This window comes from Pelmatolapia mariae, linkage group LG13 (genome assembly GCF_036321145.2).
Source record: "Pelmatolapia mariae isolate MD_Pm_ZW linkage group LG13, Pm_UMD_F_2, whole genome shotgun sequence".
Taxonomy (NCBI): Eukaryota; Metazoa; Chordata; class Actinopteri; order Cichliformes; family Cichlidae; genus Pelmatolapia; species Pelmatolapia mariae.
This window is the reverse complement of record NC_086238.1, coordinates 2,719,746-2,741,266: the sequence shown is the minus strand read 5'-3', so window position 1 is coordinate 2,741,266 and position 21,521 is coordinate 2,719,746. Positions and strand designations below refer to the sequence as shown.

At 38.4% G+C, this 21,521-nt stretch overlaps 1 protein-coding gene across 2 annotated transcripts in view; it reads left to right on the top strand.

Annotated features, from left to right (window-relative positions):
* Positions 1–21,222, top strand: part of slc8a1b (solute carrier family 8 member 1b) — a 136,791-nt gene extending 115,569 nt beyond the window's left edge. For both annotated transcript variants that reach the window (XM_063490967.1, XM_063490966.1), the window contains exons 8-11: positions 9,855–10,040; positions 10,220–10,309; positions 14,852–14,955; positions 15,253–21,222. In XM_063490967.1, coding sequence (XP_063347037.1) covers positions 9,855–10,040; positions 10,220–10,309; positions 14,852–14,955; positions 15,253–15,525 — 653 coding nt within the window. In that variant the 3' untranslated portion in view covers positions 15,526–21,222. The remainder of the gene's footprint in view (positions 1–9,854; positions 10,041–10,219; positions 10,310–14,851; positions 14,956–15,252) is intronic.
* Positions 21,223–21,521: the final 299 nt, after the last annotated feature.

The following is a 21,521-nucleotide window of genomic DNA, read 5'->3' as shown; positions in this document are numbered from 1 at the left end:
ACAAAAAACATTGAGACAACATCTTGTTGTCATCCTTGTCCTGCCTCCCAAACTCAAGTTTTAATGTCAATCAGGATCTCATCCTTTGAAGCCTTCCAGAGAGTATGCTGGCAAAAAAACGATGGGGAAGGGTGCAAATTTTGCACAGCTTTTCTTCTAAGATTGCAGCTTTGTAACGACATTTAAAGTCTGCCAAGTCTTGACCTTAAGGTCACCAGATCGTGTAACCAATTTGGCACTTACACTGACACACAGTCCCAACCTAATTCTTCCAAATCCATGACATTCATCTCAAATCAGAAAACCTGCATTCAGCCAGTTTTTAACCTCCCTTCAAATGTCACTGTGATTCGTGTGTGTACAATGACCTGTTTCCCTCTGTGTGTGTCTTTTTTGGCATTGTGTGGCTCATGGAGAATATTCCCCAGACAAGCTGGAAGATAGCCGGAGATTATGCATGTATTTAACATTGTGTCTTTATAATGCAGGGCCAAATCATCCACATTAGAGAGCAGCTTGATAGTGTCGAGTCCCAAACGCATTATTTTCCTTTCTTTTGCAGGCTGTCATGGGGCCTGTTACAGTTTTTGCTCTTATTTCATCCTCATTATCATTATATTTGCAATGTTGTGTTTCAAAATATGAGCATTTCTTAAAGGGTGAGGCCATATGTCCTGTCCAGTAAGAATACACACTATGAGTGCAAAGATCCCAATGACGATGATTTCCCATTGTGCATAATTTGAGCGATGAATAAGCACATATGTGCATAGGTGTGAAAAATCTGTGGAATAGTGTGAGAATTTATTTTCCTGCCTGATTTTAGTTTATTTGTAGTTAGCGTGAAAAGTCAAGGCTGAGAGGTGACATCAAGCTGATGCGCTAGCAGACTGGCTCCAATGTTTGAATGTTTTTATGTGATTGAAATTGACCTGTAAACATTAATTGCCTGTCTCTGTAGTGTCTGGGTGCATAGCAGAGAAAAAGATCTGAGGGTGATGTTTCACTCAGAAGATTAGTTTAGCCAAATTCTTGTATCCAAGTGTGAGTTTTTCACTTTCACTGAAATGCATTTTTTATTTATCCTTCTGCGTAGAGGAAGGAATGTGGCTGACGTGTATACTGACGTGAGATGTCACAGATGCGCTGCATTAGTTGTCCTTTACTAAGATTTATTAAGTTGGCCTATTAGCAGGCTGATTGTGTGCAGCGTGGGTGAATAGACCATATTAAGTGTATGCATAGTTGACTCAGGAAACAGCTGTTCCTCAGCCCATCTCACACCACAAATCAATTTTTATTTCTTAAAACCTTGGAACTCGCTATTCTTCCCTGATGGTAAGCAAGTGATTAGTTACCCAAGCTTATCACACACTTTTCAAATCCACCAGGTCTCCTGGGATCCATACACTTTAGGGTTAACCCATATGGAAAAGATATATATAAATCTTATAGAGTCTGTATCTGTCTTGTGTGAAACTTGTATGAAAACCATACAAGAGTGAAAACAGATATAAGATCCCTTGAAAAATTATATAAATGAAACTTTTATGTTTTGGATACTTCCTAAAACAATATATGAAAGTAATAAGAAAGTGGCCACTTTCATGAGTAAATCATATAAGCCATATGTGATTCACTATATGAAGCAAGCTAAAGCTGATGCAAGTCTTTTTCTATTTCTTTCCCATATGGGAAGGTTAGGTTAAAATTAGCCACATGCCAAAAAAGGGCGTTTTCAGACATTAAACTAAAAACCAAAAAGTTTCAAATATGCATTGCAATTATTGTGTCACAAGCTTTTTCCTTTGAGTATGCCAGTTTCCATGAAAAGAAATTGATCTTAATCTGTCTTAAGTGGTTTGCCAGTGGATCTGGTGGCTGATAAGTGGTTAAACAACAACAAACACACTGATTGCATGAACATGCGGGCCCTGGTTTAGTTTTGAACACAGTTTTGTTTAAATGCAATGAACAATACCGACTGAAGAGCACAGACGCAAACAAAGGGACAACTAGATGAAGACAAAAAAATCAATGGAAAGGAAATCAAGTGGACAGAGAGGGACTGTTAAGACGGAATGATTGGAAAAAAGTGAAACAAGGTAAAAGAGATTGATGTACAGCCACTCCATACTCCACTGCCCTCTAATTACTAAGCCCACATCTTGCTGTTCATCACCTGGTCCATGTGGGTGTGTTATTTATGGGAGTGCGTCCACACCCGAGGGGAACATAAGTATTCGAGGAAAAAACACAGAAAGAAGATAAATCCACAGAAATGGAATTCTACTTATGTTCACAAGAGAATTTTGTGGCAACAAATGTTATCAACAAGAACAAATACGCAGATTGAGAACGTTTAGAAGTCTTTGTATTCTGCGTTCATGCATCAGATTTAGTTTTTTTTATTATTTCTGAGTGCTAATTAAACCAATGCTGATGCTTTGTTTAAGTTTTGTTATGGGATTTGGTGCTTTTGACAAACATCAGAGAGAACAATTTTACAAACTGTGACTCTCATGCTGGTGTTTGCAAAAAGAAAGAACTTTGTTTCTCTTACATTTATGTCACCACTTTTCTATCTCTTTTGTGCACAAACTGTAATTTCCATTCTTTAGATGATGAATCACAATGAATGGTTGAGTCACCGTTGATTTGTTATTTGTTTACTGTCTGTCTTGAGTGAAGAAATTCACTGATGGGTTCTATGTGACAGCTGCTCAAAACCTTTGACAGCACAAATAAAGCAAATTCAAAAGCATATCCATGGATGGCATGAGTCTTTGCTGGGTGCAATAAAAGACCATCTCACCAGTAATTAAAATGTTTTGAATAACAAAGTTAGGTTAATTAGTTTTTTTATGTCATACTGAGAAAAGATTTAGCCCAGTTTAACTGTCAAGTGTCTACTTGAAGCTCTCCTGTGACTCTGGTGCCTGACAGCCTGAGTCTGTTTGTGTGCGTATGTTTCAATGTGTGCCCTAGACAGACAGGATGACAGGACCAGTGGAACATGAATATAAACATGAGCATGCCAGCATGTATTCTGATAGACACACCAAACACACACAATCAGTCTCAAAGCTGTCAGAGTACAGTAGAAAATGGTCCCTGGTTTTATTTGATCAAAGAATGTAGGAGCTAGCTAAAATCTGTTTTATCGGCAGACGAGGCTTTGAAGATTATGGACATGTCCTCAGAAATGCAGGGAGGTTCTTCAGAAGTCCTAGGGTTCTCTCGAAATTTGAGTTCTGCCTATTTTTAACAACCATGGTGTCTTGTGTCTGTGGTTTGACTCAAATTACAAGTGTCAAAGAAACACGCTAACGAGCAGCACAAATCACAGCACCACGTTTGAAGGTACATGGATGACTGACATGCAGTTGTCTCCACTGTTTGTTTGTTTTATTTCTGTGGTATTCTGTGCGTATATTGGGTATATGATTGTGTCTTTTGGTCTTTATATATGCCAAATTTTCCTTAATGTCCTGTTGTAAGGACTGTTCCCCTTTTCTGTTGATTTCAATGCGCTTGGGCATTTTTTCACAATCCTTGCAACAGCAAAGAAGCTTGACATAATTAATAAAGTATTTCTTTCTGTTCTTTTGTAATGGGAAGTGATCTGTTTAACTCTGGGGTTTTCTGGCAAACAGCTTGTTTGGCCACATCAGTTTCAAACCTCTGTGCGCTTGTTTTTTAGAGTCTGGATGTGTATCTAAAAAATCTGTGTAAACAAACAGTGGCATGATTTTTACAAGTCCCAGGAGCACTGACCATATCACTTAAGGGACACACTCCAATAGGCAGACATAGTCATGGAAACGCATCCTGCTTGGCTGCAAGCATGTAGAGAAGAGCTGCAGTCTGTTATCTTCTTCCTAGATTATGAGAGCACAGCTTTTGGGCATGCCCAGTGAGCAACTACAAATAAGAGATATCTACTACCGCAGTAGGGTGAGAAATAAAAATATTGATATCTGTGTGGGGCAGCGCCTGGTATGTTTAGCTTGTTTGGCCTTCCATTTCTTCAGCATTGTGTGATTTTAAATTGCTCTTTCATTTTGTTTTTATGATTTTAAATAAACCCCCAAAAGGCTAGCAATTGCTTTGTGGAAGCAAACAAAGCTCCAAATAAATATCAGAGAATGTCAATAGGATATCAAACATGCACTGAATGATGTGAAGAGACTCACGATGCCATTTAGTCATATTTGAGTGAAGAATGAAGATTGAAGAGGATGAAATTGGGACGTAACACAGAGTATTCAGTTACATATTGGCTGTAGAAACTAAATGTGGCCAAGAATGAAAAGAGAAAATTGAAAACTAACTTTAGAATAAAAACTTTATCGGTATGACACATAACAGAAGAGTGACATAGGAAGAGATGGAGGAAAGAGAGTGTGCAAGTAAGGCATGGGGGAGAAGACTGAGATAGAGGGAGGAGGAATGCATTAGCTGTCCTCTACTACAATTTATGAAGTTGGCCTATTAAAAGCTTGATTGCATGTGGCGTGGGTGAATAGACCATATTATGTATATACATAGATGACTCAGAAAACAGCTGTTCCTCAGCCCATCTCACACCACAAATCAATTTTTATCTCTTAAAACCCTTAAACTCGCTATTCTTCCCTGATGTTAAGAAAGTGATTAGTTGCCCAACCTTATCACACGCTATTTTATGCGATTTTAAATTGCTCTTTCATTTTGTTTTTATGATTTTATATACACTCCCAAAAGGCAATTGTTTTGTGGAAGCAAACAAAGTTTCAAATAAATATCAGAGAATGCCAATAGGATATCAAACATATGCCCTGAATGATGTGAACAGACTCCCAATGCCATTTAGTCATATTTGAGTGAAGAATGACGACTGAAGAGGAGTAACACAATATTCAATTACAAATTACAATTATAAAATTGCTGTAGAAAGCAAATGTGACCAAGAATGAAAAGATAAAATTGAGAACTTACTTTAGTATAACATCTTTATCAGTATGACACATTACTGAGGGGTGACATAGATAAACAGAGGCGAAAGAGAGCATGCAATATTTAGAATTTTATCTATGTTACAAAATAGTGGTCAGCTACGACACTAACAAATATGACAATCACACGGTGACACTTTAGGATCAAGTGAATAAGACCCCAGCCTCACAGGACTACAGATGGTCAACGACTACCTGGCAACCTCAGTTATGAGTAAAAAAACAAGCATTCCCTGGTCAGTGAAGGTTGATGGCAGTTGCTAATAAAATGAATGCTAGAGCTCCAATCACACAGGAATACAGACCGGTCAGTGACCCCCTGGCAACCACCTGTCACTAGCATATTACTGCACCTGTTTGAATGGAAGTGATGTTGTCTGAAGCATGTTGGCTGGAGTACTGAGGTACAACTTTGCTTTTTGAAGTTGTACTACAGATAGTAGCAAAAAACTGCAGGCAACATGCTAGCAACCAAAACACTGCCAACCACTTGGGGAATATGCATTTTCCCTTGCAACCCTTTGAAAACTGGGAAAGTTGACATTTTTAATGCTATTGTAAAAGTAAATGAATGAATTAAATCCATAGTTTTTGAACAACTCTGTCTTTCTTGCTATATAAGCTGTTTAAGATGACTTAATTGGACATGATTTTTGCTTTTGTGCATATTATTGAGCATGTAGGAACAAGAGTTCAGCAGTCTTTATCTTGTCTGCTAAAGCACTGTTTTCATACAATGGATGCTAAATTTTAAGACAAATGAGTTATTGAAAACATTCCCAACTAGCAGAGTGCTGCACATATCCCAGTGTGAGTCAAAAGCACTGATTGAACACTGAGCCCTTTAGGATGCACTTAAAGAAAAAAAAGACAGTCAAAACAGGTTGGAACACAGCGCATATTTTCCTTGTGTTAGATCGAATTGTTTTTAAACTGTATGCAGTAGATATTTTATCTTTACGGAACAATAGCAGTCTGCTAATGTGCTGGTATTTCTGCCCCTTTGACACCTAAACATACTGAGCCAGAAAATAAAAAAACAAAAAAAGACCAAAGAGCCAAATAGTGAGACCAAGGCTGTGATAAAAGGGCACATATAAACATTAACTGAAGTAGAAAGAAAGCCAGAGAGAAATGGCTCCATTCAGCCGTAACAGACTGTGTGGGAGGGAAGGAGAGCTGCTGACAGTGAAAAGTGACATAACTCAGGTAGAGAGTCCTGTTTTATAATTCATTGCAAAGTGTGTGTGTGTGTGTGTGTGTGTGTGTGTGTGTGTGTGTGTGTGTGTGTGTGTGTGTGTGTGTGTGTGTGTGTGTGTGTGTGCCTCTGTGTAAGAGTTTGTCCTCCAAACCATTATTGTAGATGAGGGTATTGCTCTTTCCACTGACCTTCTGTTCATTTATAGTTGATGATTTGAAACATTTATTTTTAATTACATTAAACAGTGACCCAAGAGGAAATTATTGGCCTTATTAGAGTTCATTTATTTTTATGTTAATCCAAGTTCATGTGTGTAGTAACTGCACAGCACACAGCCCAGATCGGGTGCATAACTCAGCAAAAGTCTTGCACCACCCACATTTCTTTATATTTTGCTATTGAAATGTTTTGTACAAGAATAACAAGCTTGAAAGTCAAGTATTGATAGGACTGTTTTTATTCTTTAATACAGCCTAACTCTCTTCAGCAAGCCTCCCAGTAATTTCTTTAAGTAGCTTTTGGAAATAGATCTTCAGGCTTCTTGGAGGATATTCAAAGCTCTTCTTTGGGTGTTGGCTGGCTTTTGTTCTGTTCTCTGCCAAAATGATGCTGTAATGTTAAACTCCATGACTGTATGTTTTTCTATGCAGGTATGCACTATCCACAGTGTGTTTGGGATCACTGTCACGCTGAAAAAGCCATCCATTACCAATCGGAAACTTTCGCATGGTGGATCAAAATCTGATGGTCTACTGTGTTCATAATTCATAAAAGATCACACTACTGACTAAAATGCAGCCCCAAACCACAACTATTATGTTTTACAAATGGCAGTAGATACTGTTGCACCTCTCTGTTGACCTCCTGTGTATATTGACAATTATTTGAATGAAATTTTTTTCATAAGCTCTGCTGTCATTTATATTCAGTCCAGTAATCTGGCATACCTCAGCATTTTATCCCTATTTCCCTTTCTTAAGAATTCCTTCTTCACAGCCACCCTTCCATTAACACATTTTGGATGAGCCAAACATTAAATGAATCAACCTAAGGGTCTGATGCGTCTGTTGAGTCCTATGTCAGGACATGGCTTCAGATACTGTCCATCTGCTGTAAATAGTTTTTAGGACTGCCATTTCTTTTGTTCTCCCATTATCCAATTTCCCCAGTTTTTATGGACACACTTCAGCTAGTAGAGCTTTGGGAATCACCTTATTGATGCAAAAATACTATTTTAAGTCTGTCAAACTGTGAATTTTTTCATAGATTCAATTAAAAAAATAGTAAAAACAATTTTGTTTTTGAAATAGATATTTTCTATTTAGATAGATAACAGCTATTTGTCATGTGTAGATGAGTTTATTAATGGGCTGAGGGGCCTTTTTTGTTACTTAAGTGGCTATACGAACAAAAAACAAACCAAAAATTTCATTTGAAATTGATCAAGATGAACGACTGGATTGAAAATGAGTAAAAAAGCAGCCAATGTCCAAAAAATTTTGAAAGACCTTAAGAAGCCTAAAGAACTCTTATTCAAAACCATGTCTCACTCATTGGATCAACATATGCAACAAAAGTCAAATGCAGCTCAAGACTTTTGCACAGTACAGTATGTTTAAGACTTAAATATCAGGCTTCTTGTAATATCATAATAATAATAACAGAAGGAGCATCTTAACAGTCTTGCTGTCTGCCTCTTTTTGAAGGTTACTTAAAATATTCAGACAGTGATTATTTCCAGTTGTTTCATGAGCATAACAAAAAAAACAGCAGACAGTCAGTTTATTAACATGCAAATGGATTGTTGTTCATGACAATCATGAATGTGTAAATGCTATATATTTAAATGTTAAGATGTAAGGTTAAAAAATAACTAAATATATTTTTTAAGGTCAGACCTCATACAACTCCTTATGGGAAAGCAGCTGCAGTTTGAACCTCTCCAAACTCGCCTGGGTTTAGAGTGCTAATGGGGTTTTATTCGGTTGTTTGGAACATTTTAATGCATCACCACCTCTTTGAATGTTAATAGTATGCAGTGACTGAATGACAAGGGTGAAATCAATAAGAGATTATAGCTTTCCCTGGAATCACCCAGTCAGCATGTTTCATGGAAGCAGCAGGTGGCCTCGTTTATTCATTCATTTATAAATGGATCAGAAAAACAGCCATCTATACAGCGAGCGCACAGACTTCTAATAGCATGTGAGCGTTTCTCTTTTACTGAGTGAGGAGAGTAATTTAAATTTCAGGTTCCAGCATTCTTTCAGCAAACATTCAACACACTCACACAGATCCGCACATAGCAGCCTAACCAAACGTGGTTGGCTGTGGTGGAATTTCAGAGAAACCCTCCCCTCTCCACCATCCTCAACAATACAGTACCTACTGTGGATTACTTCTGATTCCTAGGAACCACCTTTTCACGGTATTCGAAGTGGTCCTCACATGTAGACTATCCGGAAGAAGACCTAGCAGAGGTTGTACTTCACATCAAATCAGGTGGTACAACCTGCCACAAGAGCTGCCGGTCAGACGGCAACAAGTAATCCGATTTGCAGAGAGAATTGCTCTTGGTGCTGATCTTCCCTCCATCCAGGACCTGTGCAGGTCCAGGGTTAGTAAATGGGCAGAAAACATCTCTGCAGACCCCTTACATCCTGGACATAAACTGTTCAAACTGCTACCTTCACTCAGGTGCTACAGAGCGCTGTTTGTGAAAACCAGACTCCACAGAGGTAGTTTCTTCCCCCAGGCTGTTACTCTCATTGTCATGATGCACTCCGTGGCAGGTAAGATGAGACCCAAACGCAGGACTCGGAGACCAAGGATCAACTGAATGAAGCTGCTTTTTGTTGCTGTAGCATGAAAATGCAAAAATATAAAAACACATTAAAACTTGGACCAGGAGGAAACTAAGAACTCGGAACCTACAAGGGAATCATGGAAGACACAAGTAACAGAAAGGGACCAAATATGAACAACAAGAATTATAGAACTAGAATTGTAAATAATGAAAAGTCAGAGGCACTAGGAAATATAAAACTAAAGACTAACTAATACCATAACCATAATCAACCCAAAAACGTAGTCAAAGAACCAGGACCGTGACTCTCATGAACACTATGAAATAACTCCCTGCTTTCATTCAGGCCATATGCACATATTCACATTGCACTACTCAGTTTGCATAGTTTCTAACATACAGCCTATTTAAAAAAAAAATGTTTCTTTTCTTTGCATGCAGGGAGCAAAGTGTGCTGGAGTCTAGTTCCTTGTTTGCGTGTACAAACATGGCCAAATAAAGATTCTGATTCTGAAAGCAGAGGTTTGGCTTGCAAACACACACACACACACACACACACACACACACACACACACACACACACACACACACACACACACACACACACACAGGGATTTTGCTTTTCAGGTTATCAGGCTAAATCACTATAGACTAAAGATTCAAGCAACATTTTCAACTACAGCAATAGGAAAGTCATGGGAGTGCAGGGATGACATTGAATCTGATCTGTGATGTGCCTGGGTCTCGAACTTGTGGATCTTATTTAAATTAGTGTAAACAATCTGCGCTTTTAACAAAGACTCAAGGATTCAACTGGCTACCACTTTTTTTTCCCCCTATTTCTTCCCAGGCGAAGATGACGACGATGAGGAGTGTGGGGAGGAGAAGCTGCCCTCGTGTTTTGACTACGTCATGCATTTCCTCACTGTATTCTGGAAGGTTCTGTTCGCCTTCGTCCCGCCCACAGAGTATTGGAATGGCTGGGCCTGCTTTGTAGTCTCCATCTGCATGATCGGACTGCTCACCGCCATCATTGGTAAGACTTTAAATATCCTGAGGGATTGACAAGAGATGCGACCAAAAGAAACAGTATATTTTATTTAAAGGTCATACACAACAAGTGATGGTTTATTCAACAGCTGAACACATTTGTTTTCTTCTAAGTATATGCTGTGAAGTATAGTGATGGAAATTATTCCTTTCCTATCCTTACAGGGGACTTGGCCTCTCACTTTGGATGCACAGTAGGCCTGAAAGACTCTGTCACAGCAGTAGTATTTGTTGCATTGGGAACCTCAGTACCAGGTGAGCGTGTGAGCACTTACCCTTTATGTTTATATACATGTATGTGTAGGCGTACATGAATCCATCACAGTATGTGTTTTTGCAGTCTACTGGACCATCTGCCAGCTTTAATCAAATCCTTTTCTCGCTCTACATTTGCTATTTAGCTTTATAAAGTAATTATGAGAAAAAGATCTTTATTCATCAGTGATCCACCTCAAGGAATATATATTGATATTTTCAGTTCTTTGCTCAATTTAACTACACAAATCAGCAAAAGCTAGAGTGGAATGAATATCAAGGCACGCTATTAAAACTTCCCAAGTTCGAGAAACACTAAGTAACAAGTAATTTTTATATATACAGTAGCAACTTTCATAAAGATGGGATATATTTCAGCGTGATATGTTCCACTATAGACTAACAAGTATGCAGGGGAATTTTATGTTGGTTCATTGCAAATTGCACAGTTTCGACTCAAATTCAGTCATCCAGAAAAGAAATGTCATGGTTATTTAGTAACAGGGAATAGGACTTGGGTAATTATCCATTGCTAGAAAATGATAAGTCGTAATTCTGGCATCATGATAATATTCACTAAATTTACTTTGGTCTGTAATGACAAATAGATTTGAAGAGCTTTTCCACATGAAAGCATCTTTGTATTTATATTCTTCAATATTATTTTTCTGCTATTACAAATCCAAAGAAAAACGACATAAAAGTAGATAAAAAGAACCTCAGAGCTCACATTTCCCAAGCTCTTATTCTCAGTGAACTTGTACCAGAATAGTTCTCAGCGTCTTGCCACAATATTTTTTGTATATGGGTGCCCGTTAGACAAAGCAGTGCAGTCTGCCGACAGCAACATGGCTCATCTTGCGTACGTGTGAAGAATGACCGATGGCTGGGTAATTATATGATTTAACCTTGGTCCCCACATGCACACACAGACAAATACATCACACATACAGTGTGTACTTGACTGCTAGATGTATAAACTAGAACATGGAAAAACATAAACGACTGCGCAACTTGAGTAATAGACAAGCACACTCATCTATCTGAAAAACATTAAAGCTTGAAAGAGATTTTGCACACTTGTGTACACACACCCCCACACACAATGACTTGTACTGTGACCACCATGCGCTATTACCATAAGACTATTTGTCATGTCAGGCTCAGGTGCTCCCTGTCCTCGTATTTAGGGAGCTTAGGGATAAAAGGCACGTGCTCCATACTACTTTATACTCACACGTACACACATAGTACATTAGCATATGGCTATACATGTAATATATGCTCATACACTAAGAAAAATATACACTTGATATCAGCTGAATTTATGGACACATACACATACATAGAGATGCCCGAGTCACAGTACTGCACACAGACATGCACATAATGTGTAGAGCTGCCGAATGAAAACAAAGTGGCTCAGCCTTTCTGAAGCTCTCAGCCTTATTAACAGAGCCTCCTGTGGCTTCACCACACATGCGCATACATACACACACACACAAAGAAACAGACCTCCAGTTCTGTGGCTATTACAGTTAATAAAACCCATCCTGTGCTGTGGTTCTATGTCAGTTAACCTCGTTTATCACAGTTAGCCAGGCTAACCCACACATGGAGAAAGGGAGATAGAAAGAAAACAACTAAAGCGGTGCTGTTAGGAAAATTTGAAACTAAAGAAGCTCACATTTGTTTGTAGTTTGCGGGTATTCGGGTAAAATTTCAGGTAAAACTTTGTTGGTTCATGATTCCACAGTACACTTAGTGTATGCAGTGTATTATCATGACTCCTAATGGCTTCAGAAATTTGATCAGAGCATTCAAACTGAGGAAAATACACAGGGGTTTAAAAGAGAAAAAAAGAGACACATACAGAGGATAAAAGCATTGTGCAATAAATATTGGTTCAGGACAGTGAAGCTGATAGTCATCATGTATCCTCACAATATTGTACCACAATAATCATGTCACGTAAGACATGATTTTTGACAAATAAATGTAAATAGATAAGATATTAATGATCGGTCACTGTAAAATACTCGAATACTCTTTGACCCTCTGTCAAAGTAACAAAATAATGAATATTCCTGAATGTTTTTCAATTAAACTAGTAAGAGCTACTACACATCAGTCTCCCAGCACTGTCCAGTTCAGAACAAAATATCTTTAAAAAGTTCTTCAACTGGTTTATACCCCCTGAGTATTTATATACCCCTCTGTGTATTGTTCAGTATTTTGTGGACCAGTGATCTATAATAAGGAATCTCAAGAGGGCCAGATTTCCTTCGGATAGTCAAGGTCCCCAGACGATTAATGCTTCTGTTTTTATTCCTTTATTGCTAACACCATAAACATTCCAAATGCCAAGATTTTCCTGAGCATATTAGTTGCATGTTCTTCCATTTTAAGAGGCAATGGGGAAAAACAGGAATAGAGGGGAGAGGGGAAGAAGGAGGAGTATGACGTAAAAAAGAGAAGAGCGAGACAGTGACTGATTGACAGAGAGGTAGTGGAAAAGGGCAAAAAGCTCTCCAGGGAGCCATACTGTCACATAAGGAGCTTCAGAGTGGAACCTGTTTCACAGAAACACACACTCACGTCACTGCTGAACACGTACACACCCACGGACTCACCCACTCAATCAAGCTCACAAGCACTCAAAGACCATTTGATGCACAGGCATGCATGCCTTTGCCAGCTGGTAGAGGCATGGCATCAGATTGGACCCAGGTGGCAAACTTCGCAAACACACAGAGACACAGTGTACATACAGTATGCGCTCTTAATACAGAAAAACACATACACACACACACACACACACAAAGACAGGAACACACAGAGCCTTGACACACATCCATAAGCCCAGCAGACAGGTGTTAGTCTCTTTCACAGGCCAATTGTCATATCTATCACCACCCTATATCTACTCCTTGATCCTCCCATCATCCTCTTTTCCACAGCCAGGTTGGCTGCTGCTTCAAGTAATCCCTTCCTTCTCTTTTCATCCTTTGCTTTCTTCCGTAATCTCAGTTTTTGTCTCTTCTTGTTGTATCTGGCAGAGAAAGGCAAGATGACATGAATCACTAACAAAGAGAAGCTAGCCAGAAAAGAGTGCTAACTGACCATTTGGCTATTTGCTCACCAAACAGCCTATTGTTGGGATCTGGCAGAGTCACCGTTGCTCCTTTCAGTGCAGTAAGGAAGAGCATCACTTTGGAGCTGCTGTAGTTTGGCAAACATTAGGCAGGGGAAATTTTTAGGACTACGCAGCACATTGCTTCTTAGTCACCAGCCAAAATCTGTTTGTTCCCCCAAACTGCAATTCAACTTTGTAAATTCTTGATCTCGGAGCAAATCGTGCATATGCTGGCTGCTGTAGAAGAAACACTGCAATGGGATTAAAGATTGTGGCTCCTAATTTAAGGTTGCCTGTCTAAAAATAGAAAACAAGATTTATATAGTGCTCTGTATGTGGTCTGTATTAATAGCTATATACATTATTCATGCATGAAAAGTGTCCTTATCTGTCCATGCAGTCTTGTGTAACACAGAAATCACTGCAAATTTACCAGATCCAGAGTAATTTTCATAATTCACGGTGGGAAATTATCCCATTACAGCTGCTCAGTCATGTGAAAGTCGTAGAATTGCTGAGAATCAAAATAATTAAAATAGAGGAATAAAAACATAGCAGTATGATGCATAATTCAAGTCTTCCGGTAACAGTCTTACTGGGTCTTCCAGCAACAGCATGGCTGTTTGTTGGAGAAACATTGATTCTAACAGACCAATATCTTCACTGCAATATGACCAGTGTTTCATCGTTTGTAATTTTAAACCTTCTTTTCTTACCACTCTTAGATTATTCCTATTTGTTAGTGGGACCAATGGGATCTTGATTAATTCTGTGTTGCTGTGACACGCAGAACCATACACTAATGGAAGTCAAACCGATTCCTTAGAAGAGCTACAAAGTCATCCATCTTTTTGTGCAGAAATCTTACCTTGTCCATGATGATAAAAGTGTAATCCAACTTATGTCTCCTCTTTCCTCTCCTCATCTATCCTTTGCCTCCCCTCCTTGTACCTTTGGCATAGATATCCATTGTTGTTATTCTGGCTGAAAGTGGCAATAACATAAAAAAAAGACTCTATGATAACAAAGGCAACTGTTACAGGCTACAGGCACAGTTGGGGAATTTTGTGATTAGGCGTGTTAGTCTGTGTTAGACATTAAGTCAGTAACACTTAATTTACACTGAATGGAACATTTTGTTTTATTTATTGCTTTACACTTTCACTCCACAAAAACGGTTGCATTAATTTCTTGGTGACGGAAGAAGAATAGGAAAGTCAAAGTTTTTAATAAGTCATCATCAGAATTAAGAGTGTTTTTTATCTTGCGATCAGCTGTATCTGATCTTTTTTTTTCTTTCTCGTTAACTTGAACATGAGAGATTGTAACAAAGATCACCAGTTACTTTATGGCCAATGACAAATCTGATTTTTAGCTCTTTTTTCTCTCTCTCTCTCTTCATCCAGACACATTTGCCAGTAAGGTAGCAGCTATCCAGGATCAGTATGCAGATGCATCCATTGGTAATGTGACAGGCTCCAATGCTGTCAATGTGTTTCTGGGCATTGGGGTAAGTCCAGCATATTTAATTAAAGATTTATTGATTGATAGCTATTTAGAGAAAATGCAGTAGTGCTTGTCATTTTGCTGTAGTATAAATTATTATGTTGTGCTTGGTATAAGTGATAGGTTACTGCATGAGTCCTATTCTTTAATTCTGCATGAATGCGTGTGTGACTGACAAGTGGTATGGTCTGCCACACCCACCTTTCCCTTTTGGCAAAGTCTGTATTTGCTTTTGTTTCCTTTGTTGTACATGGTCACCGCGTCTCATGTTATTAAATTCAGTTTTGCTGCTGTTCAACAGGTGGCGTGGTCCATTGCTGCCATCTACCACAACAGCAGGGGTGAGGAGTTCAGGGTAGATCCTGGCACGCTGGCTTTCTCGGTCACACTCTTCACCATCTTTGCCTTTATCTCTGTTGCCACGCTGATGTACCGACGGCGACCAGACATTGGTGGAGAGCTGGGTGGGCCCCGGACTGCGAAGGCCCTTACCACCATGCTGTTCGTTAGCCTGTGGCTCCTCTACATCCTCTTCTCCTCACTGGAAGCCTACTGCCACATCCAGGGCTTCTAAGATGATAGGAGATGTTGAAGAGAAGGGTGGGACAAAGCAAGAAAACATGGAGGAAAAAACAAGGGGGAGGTTGATGAATGGATGAATTTTGATTTAGGAATTAAGGCTGTCTCGTTGTTCTATAAGTCCCCCCTTCAGCAATAGATTTAATGATAGATGAATGGATAGATGTACAGATGAAGGAGTGCACATTTAAACAGATAAAGACAGAATGGAAAGAGGTACAGATGCATGGAAGGATGACAAAAAACATGAGATTAATAGGAAGTGAAATTATCCAGAACGGTGGAAGCTTAATGAGAAAAGAAAAAAAAATCAAAGGTATATATTCGTGTCTCACTCTAAAAGTGCAAACCAATCAAGTCATCTTATTAAACATGTCCCAACTGGCTCGACCATATACAATTACAATGAATTTAAACACTTGGACTGAGGTTAAAACAGAGGTACACACCATAAAAGCTCCTATTGAGAATGAGTGCTTTCAGCAGGAGCCCTCTTTCAGTGCAGTGCATCGCCTGTATCCAACCACTGTAACAGGCAGGTGTGAGACAGACAAAGAAAGAATAACTTTATCAGTATGTGCATGCATGACCAGACAATACTGAAAACATAATCAGAAGAAACCGGATACATTGCCACAATTGTTTCATGACAACTAACTGTGTGTGTGCCGGTGTGTAACAGTGGGTGTCCGTGCTTGTGTGTTGTGGGAAGATGGTCAAGTACTGTGAAAAAAACGCCTCTCGTCTTGCTCTCACTGCGTGAGGCGAGATATGCTTTCGTGTTCGAGGTCTTTTTGACTCTCGCTCTCCCAGCCTGTAGAAATGCCGAGTACGACTTTCGCAGGAGAGCACATTCAGTGAGATGAAATGTTTTAAGCGTCACTGAGGTTCGAATTGTAAATATAAAGAGCTGATCGTACATTACAGCTTCACGGTTTTCCTTCTGAATGTCTCGGTTACGCCATGCGCTCCTGAACGGACCCTCTTTCTGTTGCTTTATACTGTAAATGTAAATGAATTAAGGACTAATTTGAACCAAGAAGTGGTTAGTGTGCTTTTACCTTTAATAAGGTCATGTCTGAGAAGACGAAATGGCCACTCTACCGTCGAAAACTGTTAGAAACTATTATCACTGCATAAATATCTAGGTATTTTTGTTTTTACTATGGAACCACCTGGTGTTATCTGGTGTTCCACCTGTGGGATTGCCGCCATCATTTCTGAATCATAACTTTTAAATAGACTGAAAATTCTAGCTAGCACCCTTTATAGGCCTTCTTTTCCTTCATTTTCTGCCGCTTGGTTTACTTAACAGCTTCAGTCATTATCTCTGTGCGTGTCTTAAGCATCGCCAACCTGGCTGGTCGCTGGACCAATCAAAATCTTCAAGGGCTTTGTAATAACCACTAATCCCTAACCCTGACCCTTGATTTATAATGTTTCACATAGATTGGTCATTAAGGGGAATATTTAACAGGCGCTTATATTGCTAAACCTTACACATTGATTTCTCAGTTAAAAGAGCTTTGCTTCAGACTAGCGCAGGGCTACATGAGATAATAGCTGCATGTCTTTGTTATGTTACAACACCAGGCATCAAGAATTTCCTAGATATTGTAAAAGTAACCTGCTGCTTCTAAGTACTCATTCAGACAAGGCTTCAACTTTTCATTCCAAAAAACACTACTAGTCAAAAACATTTTACTCATAATATGTCTGGATGACGAAGGCCTTAACCTAAAGAAAGCAATTACCATCTGGCTTTGTCATATTTCTTTATTCAAAGGTAAGTTGCTTTCAAACAAATAACCTTAATGTGATCTGTGGGATTTACTCATTCTTGTTGAACTTGACACATTAATTCAGCTGCCAGTTTTCAGTCTTAACACAAAAGCCATCAGATAAAGGGATAGGTGAAAATTATTTTCTGTTGGGCCGGACGTCGGCGTAGAGGACGGGGTAAATGTGGATATGTAACACAGGTTACATCTAATCTCAGACAGCCTGTGTTTGACAAGCTCACACCGGTTTCAGGGCAATAACAGAAAGCTAACAGGGATACAGTTACAACACTTGTCCCCACAAATCTCCTCCTGTTGTGGAGTATATAGCCCAGTGTTTTAATTCTCAGTAGCCAGGTTACCATGGTAGTCCACCCTGGTTAAAAGCTAATTAACTCCTAAAGTGTATAATCTCTCTTTGTGACATGGGCACAAACAGTCTCTGTTATTCTATTATATATGTAGCATACTTTTGTTAGTTTAACAATGTAAACTGATCTTAAATTATTACCACTGGTCTGTGTGCATGATGTGACAGAGGCCCACTTGGACTTATTTATCATCCTAATAGTGTGCTAGTAGCTTAAAAGGACACCAGGGCATATGAAACACTACGTCTACTGTGTGCAGACCAAACTAACTGCCAAATCATAAGACTCACAAACTAAAATTCCAAAACACTAACTGTCTGGGAATCTTCTGCTTTCTGTGATTCAGTATTAGACAGACAACGAATCGATCCCAAAACCTCGAACACCAAGGGCCCAGAATTATGTACATTTTAAAGCCTGTCTCGACTGTCAGAGAAGTTTAGACTTCAGACTGTTAACTATTGCAACATTCAGCTAAAATCACAAAGATCTCAGCATACACGTAACTTACAGTATATGTAGGCATAATAAAAGTCCATAAGTCCAGAATTTCTCTGCTTCTAATGTGTTTTTTACTTGATGTATATGATAAATTGTATTTATAATGTCATCTGTAAGAGTAAGTAGTCCGGACTAGATGTAATCCATTTTAAACTTGTCAGGATTCTTGTAAAAGGCAGATTTTAACCCCTGAGAAAGTAGACCTGGGCTGGCTTAGATTGGATGAGTTTGGCAAATCCAGATAATTGCAACGATATAAATACTCTGAATATAGCTTTTGAAAAAATTATTAATTACACAACAACAACACTAGGATGAAAATTTGAGAAGACAGTGCTACAGAAACATGGCTTTGTTGCTGCAGTCTACAGTTTGAAAACAACTAAGAAAAGACATTTGGCGTATACGTCGTTTGATAGCTACAGTATAATGAGATATTGCATTACTTGCATTTGTCAAACTCGGCACAATCTGTGGCTCTCCATTAGAGTAGCTGTTCTTAAGTGAAGGCCTTGGAGTGGCAGTTTACCCCTGTTTTACCAAAGGGAAACCTTTATATCAGATATTAATGTTTGCAGTCCAAACTGTAAAGGGTTTTCTAACCAATGGATCTTTCTTAAAACACCAAATATAATTCATATTTCATTAGTAATCTGAAAAGCATTAAAAAAGGCTTGATGTTGCTTTAACAGAACTCAAATCTTTTTATTTAAATTTGTATGTATTTGTCTCTTCACTGGCACGGAGCTGAGGGTTTATACACTGTAAAAAAACTAAATTATGCTAGCTTGCTTTAAAAAAAAGAAGGAATAACAATATTAAAGCTGTATGCATCACTTTTTGAGTACCTTCAGCAAGGTATTAATTGTCTTTGATATTGCTAAATCATGTTGGAATTACTTAAAATGTGCCAGCTGCCTAATATTTTAAGGTGAACTCTAGCGTGAGCAGGAATCAAATGCTTGCAAAAATGCAGTTTCGTGCATTAAATTTATGGCGTGTATTTTTTTTTTTTTTAGATGCTAAAAGTTTTCTTTTACGGGAATTTAGCTCTTTTGCTGCACTGGCTTTGTTGCGCCGTCTCTCTGGGTGTATTCACTTTGGCTTAAAAGCTAGTCTGACATGAACCTTATTGGCAGATTAATGACAGCTGTTCACAGAGTTTGAAACAAGGCTGGAAACTAAACAATGTTAGCTGTTGTTTAGCTAAAGACTTTTCTTGGCTGTACATCATCAAATATTAACTTTCTGGTTGAAGTTAACTTTTTTTTTCTATCTGCAACTAGCAACTTTCCTGTAAAGACTGTAAAGCAATTTGTTCCAGCTCAAGTCACATTAACGCTTGAGTCCAGCTTCATGCTTTGGTTTGAAATTCTGCATTTTAAAGGGTCAAAAGTTAGGCAGGTCATCACTGTATATATTAACACTAACAGCTAGTAAGGAGTAGAAAAATGAGCTGTAGATTGCATTTGTTTTAACTTTTGTTCTTCTGTGGTGGGGTTTCAAACAGAATTGGGCAGGTTTTTAAATGAAGGACAAGCATTGCACTGGTTCTTGTCGCTTATGTGAAACGGCTACTACGTTGGTTCATTTACAGAGTTGCTTCTGATGTAAACAACAGAGATTAGGTTTTCTGTCTCTGATTTACACAATAATAATGATGTACCTGATGTAAAAATACAGTGGTGTTGAATCAGTTGTAAACCATTAACAATGTTGATCTAATGTAAGGGTTGACGATATGTTTGTGTTGCCATTTTCACTTTTTAACTGACTGTCTGTCTGACAGACCGAGTAATAAATAACAGCAACATCGGACAGACAAAATGAGCAAAAGGAAGGACAAACGCCCCTACTGGTACAAGCGGAGCAATATTTGCTACAGAGAAAAAAATGTACCGCTGGAAACAAAGGCTACCGGAGCTATTCTCTACCTTAAAATGCAACATTTAACATGTAGAAAAAGGATAGTGATGTAGAGAAGAAGGAAGAAAAAGAAGATGACATGAAAGAAGATGAAAATAATAATAATAATAATAATTAAAAAATGAAGTTACAGCCATATGTTGATTTCTGGGTCAGAGAGACTGATATGGACTTCTCCTGTCCAGCATGTGTATTGTTATGGTGTCTTTATCTGTCCCTGTGTCTCTCCACCCTCTTTCTCTATCTTGCTTTCTCAGTCTCACTGCTGCCAAAGTAACCAAAACAGGCAGTTCTCCTTTTGTTCCGTATCTTCTTCCCAGCTCCCGTTCTACCCTCTGTCTCCCTATGCCATGTTTTCCATATTTTGGAATGTCAATGTGCTACTTGTTGACACTGTGCATGAATGATAACATGTCTGTATATAGTTATAGAGAATTGTATCCCATTTCCTTAGTGTTGACTAAAAAAGGTTTGAATGTTGTACAGATTCAGGTTTTCCTTTTTTCTGTTCAGTTACATTTGTAATGTATGTAGAGCTTAACAACATTTTGGTTTTAATTTAAACAAAGATGCGATGACTTTTTTTTTGGAGTAACTTGCACATTACTAATGAATTCATCAAGTTTTTTGTTAAAAAAGGCAATATCTGCTGTTATTGAATGAGAGATGAGATCTTAAAGAAGTTATGTATCTTAAATAAGTAATCTATATGGGAGCTGCATGGGTTATTTGTACAAAAAAAAAAAGACACTGCTTGCTACTTCTAATACCGTGGCTGTATTCTCCGACAGAGGATGAGGAATACTATATGTATATCTAAAGGTTATTTTGTCATTAAAGAAATAATAATAATAATAATAATAATGTGTATATACTGTACAGTGTTATAAGTGAGGTGGACTATATGACCATCACACCAACCATAGAGAAATAATTCTACATATTTATTTAATGGAAACAACAACACTCGCTACACTCAAGAATGACATATATTGCCTTTTTGGAGAAGTTGTAGTTTGCTTAGAGCTTATTTCTCTATTGCTGCCTCACTCTGCCCTCCCATGCATCCTCTTTCTTCATTCTTGGTTGGTTAATTTTTTTCCTTCCATCTGCTTCCATTTACTTTTATTTTGCCGTTGGAGGCTTTTGAGATTGCCTTTTGTCAGTGATTGTTGTTGTTTGATTCAGACAGCGTTATGTTTTTAGTTTGTCTTTCTGTCTGTTTAACTCGTGTCTCACTTATGGCTGCTTTTTATGCCCCCTAAATCATTATCTCTAGAACTGTTTCTATTCACCAACATCCAAGTATAGTTATGAATATCTGCCTGTGTCTGCATCTGATTTAGTCTCTCAACGGATAATTTGTTTGTATTTAAATCACCATCTGTTTTCCTAGCTGTCGATCATTTATC